The sequence below is a fragment of the Molossus molossus genome, unplaced genomic scaffold, assembly GCF_014108415.1.
Source record: "Molossus molossus isolate mMolMol1 unplaced genomic scaffold, mMolMol1.p scaffold_m16_p_13, whole genome shotgun sequence".
NCBI classification, from domain to species: domain Eukaryota; kingdom Metazoa; phylum Chordata; class Mammalia; order Chiroptera; family Molossidae; genus Molossus; species Molossus molossus.
Window position 1 is genome coordinate 53,979,954 of NW_023425348.1, and position 13,706 is coordinate 53,993,659.

Here is a 13,706-nt window from a genome sequence, read left to right on the forward strand (position 1 = left end):
CACCCCGGTCTCTAGAATTTACTCATCTTGTACAAATCCCACATTCTTCTTCATGGAGCTGCTTTCTTCCGTGGCCTCATGGGTGACGGTACCACAGGAATGTCCACCGAAAGGAACCCCAACAGCTTACAGCATGTGTGAGGTTCCTCCCTGGGTGGAGTTTATTTTGATCATGAAAGTTTGAGCTCAGAATATATTCATGTTTGTCATATTTAGAGTTTTTTCCCTGTATGAATCCTTTGGTGAACAAGAAAAAAGTTACTTTGGCTAGACTATCATTTTCATGCTGGTTATATCACAAGGTTCCTGCCATGCCTTGGAGAGGGGCTCTTACAAATTCCCAGCATGCTTTGGGGAAGAGGGTTTCGGTCTACACAAAGGAGCAGGAGAGGCCACTCATCAATTTCTTCATGTTGTGTTCTGGGAAAAAAATCATGGTGGCAGTGTTGGGGTTATGCTATATACCCACGTCTAAGAGTTGACTATATTCAGGCTGCTAAGTAAGTAAAATACAGTTTATTTGTTTTATTTTATTGACACACTACCAATTTCGTAAAGCAAGTTGAACTAACCAGCAATAAAATATAAGATATAAAAACATGAGACTATAAAAATGTGGGAATGACTTGGTCAATATAAACATCATAGCAGATAAAGAGAAATGCATGCTCCTTGACCACCCAGGGTTCGACTCTGAAGTTCAGCAATTTAACCTGAGACCCAGTGAAGCTGTGATCCGTGTGGTCCCGACTCTAAGAAGGATAGCTTTTTTTTAATCCTCACCCAAGGACATTTTTTTCATTTTTTGTTAAGATAGAGTGGGAGGGAGAGAGAGGAAGAGAGAGAGAGAAACATCGATGTGAAAGGGACACATCGAGTGGCTGCCACCCGCACAACCCAACCAGGGCCAGGGACAAACTGCAACCGAGGCACGTGCCCTTAGCGGGAACCGAACAGAGGTCTCTCTGAACCGCAGGCCGACGCTCTAACCGCTGAGCCAAACCGGCCAGGACTAAGAAGGACAGCTTTAAAGAACTGTTCAGCTGACAAAAACAACCAATGCCAAAAGAACCTGTCTGCACTCTCACCTCTCAAAGGACTTGAAGGGGAACGAATCCTACTCCCATCTTTGCCTGTTCTTTCCCCTTTGACTCTTCACTTGCTTACCCTCCCCACCCAAATCCTCTCTTCTTCCTTCTCTCCTTCCCTCCCTCCTTCCCTCCTCAGCTTACTCATGCTTCATCCAATTACTTATTGAGCAGATTGTCTTGATTCTTCCTTTTATGATCAACTCACAGAAGTTTTCAAAAGTCTTTGGGTTTAAGAGAGGGGTCGCTCTGTAAACATTCTTACATTAGCCTGCCTCATTCTGCCCACCTGGCAAATAGTTACTGAATGCCTGCTATGTGATGGGTCTAAGGGAGGAGGGCCTGGGACGACAGGTAAACCAGGCAGCCTCTGAAAGGCTTCCCAGTTAGCACAAGGGGGTGGAAAATAGGGCGGAAGTACCCTTCCCGCAACTCCCACCCCCAGGTGGCACCCAGGGCCAGGTGAGGTCAATGCCTATGAGGTCAATGGCCTGCAGGGCACTGGGGGCTGCTTTCTGGTGAGTTTTCTCTGCCTTCTGTGTAAAGGCCACTTGCAGCAAAGCTCTCCTGAGGTGGTTACTGTGCCCGGGGCTGCAGGTACCCACATTCAGAGGAGGGTTGGGGCAGGTGCCCACACAGAAAGACGGAAAGAGACCGTGGGTGGCAAGTGCCAAGCATGTAAGCACACACTTTTTAGCTGCTTAAAAGCCAGGAGGCATGAAGCAATCAGAGAGAAATCTTTTATCCCTGATGGAATGTCCTGGAGTACTCCTCACTCTCTCCTTCCAATGTGCACAAAATCCACAGTCATAAAATCAAAGTGTTCTCTCCCTAATCGCCTCACAGAATGCTTGGACAAGTTCTGTACCACTTCCAGTTTTTCTCAGAACTCTTTTGAGGGGAACATTCAGTCTCTGGGGAGACAGGAGAGAATGTGGGGAGATGCAGTGCCCTCTGGGGCGAATCCCTGCTCCCACTCTGCGCTTTCAGAGGCAGGACCCGAAGAAAGCTGGCAGGACAGCACCTCCAAATACAGAACCCCGGGCAAATCACAGCTTCAGGACTGCAAGGGCCTGGGCCTTGGGAGCCACACTGACTCGGGATACAGCTTCTCACCTACCAGCTGTGTGAACCTGAGCAAGTCCCCTCGACTCTCTGTGCCTCTGTTGCTTCATCTGTAAAATGACTGTGTCACAAGAATCAAACAGGTTGATGTAGAAATAGGATCGCCAGATAAAATACAGGATGCCCAGTATGCAAGTAAACACCGAATACTTTCTTAGCATGAGTATGCCCCAAATACGGCACGGACATAGGACATAGGTGTGTTCTCCTTTGATAAACCTGGCCGCTCCAGATGGCAAGTCTAGGGGGCACCTGGCCCCAGGAAGTGCTCAGCAAGAGCCAGGAGTCATTCTACTACTCTTCCCTCTGGGACTGAATTTATCACTTTAGAATTGGGTTTTGAAGAGACTGTCCTTCTTAGTTTTGGGTCTGAGCAATCATTTGGAGTTAAATGGGGGGGCCCAGCCTTTCAGGGGGAGCCACAGAGCACCTTCACCAGGCACCTGACCACTCAGCCTGCGTAACAGTGGCTCCCAGGGAAGCCCACCTCCAAGGTCACCTCCCCCTGGCTCCGCATCCTCTCACATTGCCTGCTTCTCAGACTGAGAGCAGATGCCCTTTGTGGGTTTCAGACAAGAGAAGCCAAGGAACAAATGTGGGTAGAAGGACTGACACTCCCTCAGACCTGCTGTGTGCACGCCCCACCCCGACTCTTCCCGTGTGCCTTCTCATTCAACCCGACCAGCAATTCTGTGAATGAACCTCAGAATACGTGGCTGCAGCTGGGGGGGGGGGGGTGATACCGCCAACCGCATGGACTTGTGAAGGGGAAATGAGAGAGAGGGAACGCCCTGAGTGTGAAGTAGGTGATTGGTACATTTCTTTTCTCCTCTCTTTCCCATTTCAATCCCTCCCTTACCAAAGAAAAACAGACCTGCGCAGGGCTGTGCAGGTGTAGATGTGGAAGGGGCTAAATACTAGGCCCGTTGGCTTTCCCTCAGCACAAGCTACTCTTACCTCCCTGGCTCCTGGTGTCCCACAGGTCTCCAACCTCCTTTCTTTTTCCAGGCTGCATCCTCCTTCCTAAGCCCCTTCTTCCAAGCAGCCCTCCCAGCACAAGGCTGAACACACAGCTGAGCAAAGATAGCAGGGGCACCCCCTCTCCCTTCTGGGGGCCCAGCCTCCCCACGGGTCCACTTCCCTTCCCCGGGGTCAGCCGAGCCCTGGGGGTTGGGCCACCCCCACAAGCTTACTCACCCTATAATAAGCCAGCAGGTTACATTTTGTTCTCCTTAAATAAACTTATAGAAACATGTAAATATTTATTTCATTCATAAGTTCCCAGGAATGCACAACAGTTTCCTATCTGCCTGGGTGCGAGGATAAATATAGGCCAGTGTCAGAAGGGAATAGCATCTTCCTTTCCCTGGTGTCACGTGACCGGGCCTGGGCTAGGAAGCTCTAAGCAACAGCCCCAGCCCCTGCCCCAGCCCCTGCCCCTGCCCCTGCCCCTGCCCCAGCCCCTGCCCCAGCCCCAGCCCCTGCCCCTGCCCCAGCCCCTGCCCCAGCCCCTGCCCCAGCCCCTGCCCCAGCCCCAGCCCCAGCCTTAGCCCAGCCCCTGCCCCAGGCCCTGCCCCAGGCCCTGCCCCAGCCCCAGCCCCAGCCCCTGCCCCAGCCCCAGCCCCAGCCCCAGCCCCAGCCCCAGCCTTAGCCCAGCCCCTGCCCCAGGCCCTGCCCCAGCCCCAGCCTTAGCCCAGCCCCTGCCCCAGCCCCTGCCCCTGCCCCAGGCCCTGCCCCTGCCCCAGGCCCTGCCCCTGCCCCAGGCCCTGCCCCTGCCCCAGCCCCTGCCCCAGCCCCAGCCCCTGCCCCAGCCCCTGCCCCTGCCCCAGGCCCTGCCCCAGCCCCAGACCCTGCCCCAGCCCCAGCCCCAGCCCCAGCCCCAGCCCCTGTCCCAGGCCCTGCCCCTGCCCCAGCCCCAGCCCCAGCCCCTGCCCCTACCCCAGGCCCTGCCCCAGGCCCTGCCCCTGCCCCAGGCCCTGCCCCTGCCCCAGCCCCAGCCCCAGCCCCTGCCCCTGCCCCAGGCCCTGCCCCTGCCCCAGGCCCTGCCCCTGCCCCAGGCCCAGCCCCTGTCCCAGGCCCTGCCCCTGCCCCAGCCCCTGCCCCAGGCCCTGCCCCTGCCCTTGCCCCAGCCCCAGCCCCAGCCCAGGCGGGAGTGAGGAGTGTAGCTCCTGCACTTGGCCCCGGAGAGAGCAGGACCCCATCACAGGCAGTGTGGGATAGTGAAGTCAGGGTGGCCCAGACTGGAATCCCACCTGGGTGGCCTTGGGCAAGCTACTTAACTGCCTGTACTTGAACATTATGTGGAGCTAATAATCCTCATTTTCCAGACTTGCTTTAAGGATCCGATTCGATAAAGCAGTAATAGTGAGGATGGTGAGGGTGGTGGTGGAGGGGGACCCTGTGGCTGTGGCCCAGGCCGCTCTCTCACAGCCTGGAGGGCAGACAGGGGCTGCCTCTGGAGAGAGGGGGTCGGGCCTCACAGAGGAGTCAGTGCTCCTGTGGCAGGATAAGAAGACTCTCTGGGGACTTGCGAGAAGATGATTATTCCAGAGGCAGGTCCTGAGAGCACGGGGGAGAGCGGAAGTGCCTCTGCTGAGGTCTGCTGGACACGGGCTCCTCCCTGCCGAGCACGGAGGACCAGTTCCCGGCTCTGTGAAAACTCCTGGGTGCCACCACGGAGAGTCCCCACTTCCCAGTGCACCCGAGCCCTGCCAGGCCTCTCGCGGGCCCTCCTCCTGCCACTGTCCACTTATTCCGAGAGGTCAGGGACCAGTAATCACCAGATTATCCTGCCTTCTTCATCACTGTCTGACTCTTATGATAGCTGACTTGAGGAGTATAGACATGCACACAATGTCTATTAGCCTCGCTCCAGCCAGTCGTTCATCCATCTTCATCTTCCATCCTCTCCTCCCCAATCCTTTCCTAACACCATTCCTTCCTCCATATCTTCCTCCCTTCAGTCCGAGAATTTAATCATCCAGCTTGCCAATTATCCACCCAACCTATCACACAGCCAGCCAGCCAGGCAGCCAGCCAGCCCTCCTCCCGTGAGCAACCACCGCATGCTACGTACAACCTATGCTGCGAACTGGACACACACATGAAAGGCAGCCCCTGGCCCTAAGTAGCCCACATGTAGTTCGACAGAGGAATCAGAGAGACAAAAAATGACAAGCTACTCCATTGCTCAGATCAGGAACGAAGGACAAATAATTGTAATATATATTCCTGACCGCTGTAACAATCAACATTTCTGAAACACATTCTGGTTTGACCTGGGCACAGCCCTTGCTCTGTGCCCAGAGCCACTAGAGCCATCCTGGTGGAACTGTGCTCTCAACCCTTTCCAAGCTTCTTTTCCATAGAGAATGGGGCATCAAGCACCTGCTCGCCATGTCTGGGGGCTCCGGTGTCCAGGGCACCGGCTCACCGCTGGTAGGGCCAGGGAAGGAGGCAAAGCTGGCAGGAACTCCTCAGCAGAAACTCGGGTTTCAGTCTCCACGCAACCATGACACAACTGTGGGACCTTGGACAATTACATAACCTCACAAAGACTTCATTTCTCCTTCTATAAATTAGAGATGATAAGAATATCTACCTTGGAGGGAGGAGCACGTAGAGGGTACCCAATAGCTGTCTTCAGATCCTAATGCTTTACTGATCATTTATTTAAAGATATTTCACCAAGGATCTTAATCAAGGCTGTTCTTGCAAAGGGTATGATGAGGTAAGTGGAAATGAGCTCAGGGAGGATGAATTCAAAATCCAGGTACCCCTGGTTTCCAGCGATGAAGCATGCGTGTTTCTCACCTGTAATGGGATAGTAACCATATCTACCTCCGAGAGTTGTGAAGTTACTGCATATAAAGTGCTTAGAGCAGTGTCTGTCACACAGGAAGCATGGCAGGAGGGTTCTCAGTGGGTGAGCTGGGAGGCGTCCCCACTCTGCACAGTCCTTACCAGGTCCCAGGTTTCTTACATGTAATATCTATTTTGTCTTCATCTCAATCCTGACAGAAAGAATTGATTCTTTGGGTCCTTTTTGCCCCACTGAGGGAGCACACATTTTGCAAGGGATCTCCAGGGAGGTGGCCCTCCTTGTTCAAAGGCCAACCCAGAACACGCGCTCAGGGCACAGCCTCACAGTGCTTGGCAGGAGACTCCAGTTCCTTGTGGGTTTTGTTTACAGCTTCTGATGAGGGACCTCAAGGGTGTGTGTGTGAGTCTGTGTGTGTGTGAGACTGTGTGTGTGTGAGTCTGTGTGTGTGAGTCTATGTGTGAGAGTCTGTGTGTGTGACTGTGTGTGGGAGTCTGTGTGTTTGTGGCTGTGTGTGTGAGTCTGTGTGTGAGTGTATGTGTGTGACTGTGTGTGAGTCTGTGTGTGAGTCTGTGTGTGAGTGTATGTGTGTTACTGTGTGTGTGTGAGTCTGTGTGTGTGTGAGTCTGTGTGTGTGAGTCTGTGTGTGTGTGAGTCTGTGTGTGAGTGTATGTGTGTTACTGTGTGTGTGTGAGTCTGTGTGTGTGTGTCTGTGTGTGTGTCTGTGTGTGTGTGACTGTGTGTGTGTGACTGTGTGTGTGAGTCTGTGTGTGTGTGGCTGTGTGTGTGAGTCTATGTGTGTGAGTCTGTGTGTGTGAGTCTGTGTGTGTGAGTATATGTGTGTAAGTCTGTGTGTGACTGTGTGTGTGTCTGTGTGTGTGAATCTATGTGTGTGTGAGTCTGTGTGTGTGTCTATGTTTGTGTGTATGTGTATGTGTGAGAGTCTGTGTGTGCATGCAGAAAGAAAAACAGGATCGAGGTCTACCATGTAGTGTTTTTGTGTGAGAAGGCCTCAGCTAGTGCTTGTCAGTGATGGGAAATGGGGGCTGGGGCCCAAGGAGCCAGAAGTAGGGCTGGACCCCGGGGAGCTGTAAACTCAGAAGGATGCTCCATTCTCTGCCTGCTTCACAGAGTGGGAATTCACACGCTACTAGGAGTTCCAGCCGAGCCCTCCTGGCCAACCCTGCTTCCCTGGCTGTCTGGTTTCCGCTGCTCCCAGGGACTCAGGCTCTAGCCCCTGGAGGCTCCAGCCAAGCACACGGGCCTGACCCTCCCCTGAGGCAGTGGCTTGTCTGATGGGTGCAAGAGAGAGAGCTCTTCACTGACGATGACTGTGGGCTTCTGAGAACTCAGGGAGGCCCAGTCCTGTCAGTAGGGCAGAGGATAAAAGAATGCCAAATCTGACGTGGCCTTCAGTCTGAGGTCTACCTGCCCCAGCTCTGTTGTCCCTTGGGCCAAAGAAAGCACTCAAAGGCTGGTTGAACAGACGGGGTCTGGGAGCCAGCCACGAACAGTTGCCCTGGGGAAAGATGAGAAACTGAAGGCACAGAAAATGTGACAGACTTACACTAGGCCTCTTGGCCAGGATGTGGAGCAGCAGAGTCCAGCCCAGCTTGGTGGGACTCGGGTCCACATTCTGAAATCCTGTGCTAACAGTCCTCCCTTATACGACCTGGGCATCCTGGCTCTGGGCCACCTGAATTCCTCATGGGTCCTTCTGCTGGGCTTTGGCAACTCAGCTGCTATTGAACCCATCACAGTCTCTTTATTTTCTTGACTTCTCACAAACACAGAGATAGAGTCGTGACATTTCAAGGACCTTCAGAGACCATAGGGCCCACCCCCTCATGTTGTAGAAGTCTGGTCCTAGCTCAAGGTCACAGATTCCTGCGGGGACCAGGAATCTGGAGCTCCAGCTATTCAACTAGGGTTCTTCTTGGGGGGCACAGCGTGGCAGCTGTTTGAGGGAGCTGCCCAGGATTTCAGAGCTAGATTTTGCATCGGAATCTGGCTTATGGGCACCACCATTGTTAGTGACATGGAAGCGGTCAGGGACAGCCAAGACAAGGAGTCCAGGGCTGAGGAGGAGGGACGCTCAGGGGAACCCTGGAAAGCAGTGACCCGAGGCCTGGGAGCAGTCACACTTAAGTCCAGATGTGAATATTTTGCTCTGTGTAGTCACTCCTGTCTTTAATCTGCAAGTTTTCAGTAGATCGACACATTTTTGGGTTGCTTAACCCTTATAGTCCACTGCTGGCAATGCTTTGGGGGAACTGTCCACACTTGGTAGGAGCCGCAGCAGGACCGGGGCTGCAGCGGAGCACTGGGTTTGGGGAAGGCCAGCGGTCACCGCAGAAGAGCAATCTGGGGCCACTGAGAACAACTGAGGGGCAGCACCCACCATGCCCAAGACATTCCTGGAGGGGGGCTCGATAAAACCCCGAGCTGGCCGCCTCCAGCCAAAGACATGGGGGCTTGGCCCACTGTCGTTTACAAATTCAAGGGCTTCCTAAGGCTGCCAAATTCTGCAACACCATGAGCTAGAGACATGGAGATACAAGAGGCCATTCTTTTCTAAGTATTTATTATCTAAGTTCCCAGAATTATGATGTGTAAGAAAACAAATGTCATCGTAACATGAAAATATTCACTAAGAATCTTCCCATTTGTCAAACGAATGCTCGCGCGTGCATTCTTCCCTCACTTAACAAGCGTCGGTGCCTTCTGGCGGAGGCAGTTGGGATGACTGTCAGATATAACGCGATGGTGCAAGTTCAGTGCCAAGTTCATGAGGTCAAGGAAAACTAGGTTGGAGAGCTTCACGTGCAAGGTCTGGGACCAGTGAGGAGCAGATGGAGCTGGATTAGTAACAAATGAAGAATGAAATTATGAGGATGAGGAAAGACAGGTTCTTCACAAGAGAATGATTTGAATATTGAAGGTTTGAAAGAGGTCCTTGGGAAAACAAATGAAGATCTAAAATGTTAAACAAACAGAATCTCTGAACGAAGGCGCTATACAGTACAAAGTGAAGGAATGAATGGTATCATGTTAACAGGTCGCCTTGTTGGTATAAAAGTAAAATACCCACACCAAAGTCAACACAGTTGATTAATGCTTTGTTCATTCTGAAAAGTGACATATAATCGATATTTTGTAGTAAAGATAGCTAAAATAACTTGCTTTTATAATCTCATTGGTACATTACAATCTCAATGAGACCCTTTAACTTGCACCGTTTCCTTTTTCATAGTATAATTTTGCTGAAAATCTTTATCTCTATTTACTGTGAAAATTTTGATCTTCATTTTAAGCAGATTCACTCTAAGTGACCCTTGTTGGTGATCATGTCCCTGACATGAGGAGGTTCTCCTCCAAGGAGGAGCCTACAGGGTTAGGGTGCTTTGATGTCCCAGGAGGCCTCAGACACAGCCTAGGAGGCTCCACTCTCGGGGTATGTGGGGGCCTCAGGGAATTCAAAAGAACTTTGTGTGTTTATTCCTCAGTGTGGATGCTGTACACCTTCCCCAGCCGCCCACTGCAGCCTGCACGGGCTGTCGGCAAACCCCCTGGCCAGGCTGGGCACTGTGGCCTCTTCCCAGGGTGCTCAGCTTGGCCCCAGCCAGGCTAGCTGCAGGCAGGGAGGGGGCACTTACTTGGCCGGCGGGGCTCTGGGCTGCCTGTGGCTCTCCGGGGGGCTCCTCATCCTCGGGAATGTGGGGCATGGCAGCCTTGGCAGGAGTGGCCGCGGGGGCCCGGAACCTCTGCTGTGTCAGCCCCAAAGATGCTCCAAGAGGCCTGGGCTCCGCAGGCTGAGGAGATGCCAAAAGGACAGGTCAAATCCACCCCCGTCCCTGACCCAAGCTGGGTTCCATTTCCAGAGAGAGCTGGCTTGAGTTTGGTCAACACCACAGGTGGGGAGAGAGGGCATTTGGAATCGCATTCCCCCTGTTCACTAGCTCTGTTTACAAAGCCAGAGGCAGCCATAGAGATTTCGCATCTAATTTGGTCCTCACAGTAAACACAGCTATCCCCAGAAGGAGAAAAGTGCTTCAGCCTCCTCAAAGCCCTAGCTGGTGGAGGACACTCCACAGGGACCAGATGTACTTGTCTACCATTTATTGAGCACCTACTGGGTGCCAGCCACTGTCCTAGGAGCATTGCCTAATTTAATCCTCACGATGACCTCTGATGCAAGCGTTAACACTCACGTTTTATAGATGAGAAAACTGCTTTAGAGAGTGACAACCACTTACCCAACTCATAAAGAACCATGCATTTGAATCTAGATCTTCCTGATTTTGAGACCAGGGCTCTTTCCGCTATACCACAGCCTTCCTTGGCCGGGTGAGGGAAGAGGAAGGGGTGGTATTTCCTGCCTTCCTGCCCCACGGGTCGCCTCACACCCTTCAGCAGCATTTCTAACACTCAGTACGGGGCTGTCTGACTTGTGGACGACCTCACTGGGCCTGTCAGCCCTGCTAAAGCTGTGATGCTGGATGCTTGGCCTGCGTGGATCTCATGCGCCTTGTGCAGTGCTCACCCCAGAAAACTTGGGCTGCCTCCCCCTCCCCATGGTATAGCAGCCTTGAGGCCTGGCTGAGACTGACCACAACCAGCAGCATCTCAGCCATCTTGCCACAGTGATTGGCTCAGGGACAGACAATAGATTTAGCCTGAGCCAATGAGCACGTGGCAGTGTCTGGGGCTCAGGTGCTTTCTCTTGCTCCGGGTGGTGGAGTGCACAGACCTGACCCTGGTGCTGCTGATGTCATTTTGCTTCCATGAGGGTACAACTGGCACACATGGGGGACAGGGCACAGTCAACAGACCTTCAGGGAAATGGAGCTGGGGCCCTGATCCGGGTTTACCTGCACGCTGAACTCTTTCTAAATTAGCCGTTACATAAACAAATCTCTTAGTGTGTACATCTGTTCAGAGTTTACTTGTAATGACTAACTGCTCTTTCATGTTTCTTGCCAGTCAAGGGGCCTAAGACCATGATCTCTCCAACAGACCCGAACCAATGGGTCTGGCTCTTCTGCTTCCTCCTAGCAAAGGAGACCAGTGGTGCTGGGTCTCTATCTGGAGAGACAGGATAGCAAGGTAGAAAGGGCGCAGGCTTTGAAACCAGGTTCCTGGGTTGGAGTTCCCACTCTGCCACTCAGGGTCTGTGTGGCCTCTGAGCTTCGGTTTCCTAGTCGGGGGAACAGAGACAAGAATGCCTCCCACGAGGACGCTCCAAGGATGAAATGAGGTAGCGTGCCCCATGCAGTAGGGCTCCCAGAGGCCATGTAGGTGCAGCAGGTCTGCAGCCCAGGAGGCTTGGCCAGAGTCCAGAGGGCTCTGCCTGGCTGCTTCCCACCTCTAACGCCTTCAGGTCCCTTTCCCCTAGTGGGGTGTGGACACCTTCACAGACCTTCAGTACCAACGACTAGTCTGGTTCTACAATTTCAGAGGTTCCCTGAAGGAGCTGCTCTGCTGGACAGCAGATGAAAACCACCAGACACAGATAGGGTCATCTTTGGACCCAGTCCTCAGCCACGGCCAGGGGGCTGCTGGGACACACATGCAAAGAACAAAGGCCACGCTCTTGTACTGAGTACCCCTACGTCCTGGGTCCTAGGCAAGGTACAGACTGCTGGAGGCGGCAGGGGGCAAAGCCAGAGAGGCCCGCCAGCTGCCATGACACGTGACCCCGACTAAGCTCCCGATGCAGGCAAGAGGTTTGATTCCTCAGGGGTAACCAGAGTTACCCAAAATTTCTGTTGATTTGTATTTGAAGACTAGAGAACTTTAGCCCGGGGGTTGCTTGATGTGACTGTCATCTTGACCTCATCCTTTTCTGCAGTGGAAAGGTAGTCCCCCTTCATCTCTGAAACAGTGTGGGTGACCCCTACTGGACAGCTCAAGAAATCTCGTGTCAAGTAGAATATCCATGAACTGAGCATTTCTTCCTTCATTCACTCACTCACTCACTCACTCACTCACTCACTCACCACAAACACTCACTTTACACCCACTCTGCCAGGCCCTGTGCTAGGTGCTGGGGACATGAAGATGATAAAGATGTGGTCTTGGCCTTCAAGAAGAACAGAGTCTGGTGGCAGGAGACAGTTGGAAAACAGCATAATGGAGTAAATCATTTGAAAGTGAGAAGTTGCGGGATCTGAGAAAAAGGTTCCTAACCATGGAAGTTGTGATAGGTGGAATACAGTTGTAGTGAGGGTTCTACATTAGAAATGGTGTTTGAGCTGAGCCATGAGCACTGACATGCTGAGTGGAATTCCCTGAACAGACCAGCGGGAGGCCTAGAGAGGGAGATGAGACAGGAAGGGAGAAGCCATGCTGGACAGACTGAACCCAGCTCTCAGGAATGCGAGCTATGTGGCCAGGTCATGTTGTCCCCCATCCCAAATGGCCACTACATAGATAAACAGAGCTTTGTAGTTGCCTGACAGTGAACTCTGTGATTAATTTCTAATACCTTGATTTGGACTTCAGCAGCAGTGGTATCAATGGTGCTGATAACAAGGTAGCGAGAGTATCCACAAACTCAGTGCTATCTGGGAATTTGGCTGCACCACTCAAGAAACCACTTAAAATGATGTGATGTATGTGCAGGTCCAGGCTGTCTTAAAAGGAGTATGATTTATAAAACACGGGAAGTGACTGTTCCACTTTTTTATGTCTTAATCTACACAAAGTATATTATGCTCTGAATGCTATAAAGCATTCTGACAAATTGGCGATGTTCAGAAAAGGGAAGTAGGATATAGGGAGACAAGAAGTTGTGTTTAAAGAGCTAAAGATCTTTAGCCTGGAGAAGAGAAAGTTCAGGGAGGAACGAAATATCTTCTCAGATATTTGAAAGCCATTCGGGTAGTTCTATTGTTCCCAAAGGGCAGGTTCATGAACAACGAAAAGTCGGAGCAATGGAAGAGAAAACTTTCTAGTGGTTGGAACAATCTGAAGATACAATGGACTGCTCTTTCAGGTAGTGAGCTCTCTGTTCCGGGGAGAGTTTTGGCAAAGGCTGGGCAAGGGTCACAGGGTTTCTACCCACTTCAGGGGTCTTTTCCAACCCTGAATGTCCCTAACATCCTGGACTCTTTTAGTCACAATAAATCCCAGATTTGATGGTCCTATCCCATAGGATTCTGGGATCATGATATTCCAAAATCACATCAGAAATTTCTGCACTTTTTTTCCTCTGCCTCCTACTCCTCAAAAAAGACCTTAATTCAGTCCCTGGGTCAGAAAGTAAAATAAAACAGAAATGAATTAAGTCGTACAAGCACTGAAAGGTGTCAGCTGCTGCAGGATAAAGCAGAGTAGAGGCTGGCTGCGGTCCCACACTTGACAAATCGGAACCCCAAGTTGCTCAGGGGGAGTCCCAGCAGCCACGCCTGCCCAGGCCATTCCCACGCTGCTCCTGCCCCTTCGCTTTCTCTCCCATCCATTATTATAAACTTACTGCTTAAAATAGCAAGGTAAAAGCTGAGTCCCTCCCCCGGGGTGACATCTGGGTTCTGCTGGAGTTCGTGGGCATGCGGACCTCGCATCCATCACAGCAAAGTTTAGAATACAATCTCCAGGAAGTGGTGATCTAGAGCACCGACCCATAAAAGGGAAAAATATTTGGTAATGTTTGGTCTCCAGCCGCTCCTTCA

At 52.1% G+C, this 13,706-nt stretch overlaps 1 protein-coding gene across 1 annotated transcript in view; it reads right to left on the reverse strand.

Annotated features, from left to right (window-relative positions):
- IRAG1 (inositol 1,4,5-triphosphate receptor associated 1) overlaps positions 1–9,828 on the reverse strand; it is a 78,358-nt gene extending 68,530 nt beyond the window's left edge. Inside the window, exon 1 of the mRNA XM_036258987.1 lies at positions 9,690–9,828. Within this exon, the coding sequence (XP_036114880.1) occupies positions 9,690–9,758 (69 nt within the window). The 5' untranslated portion in view covers positions 9,759–9,828. The remainder of the gene's footprint in view (positions 1–9,689) is intronic.
- Between the last annotated feature and the right edge of the window lie 3,878 nt (positions 9,829–13,706).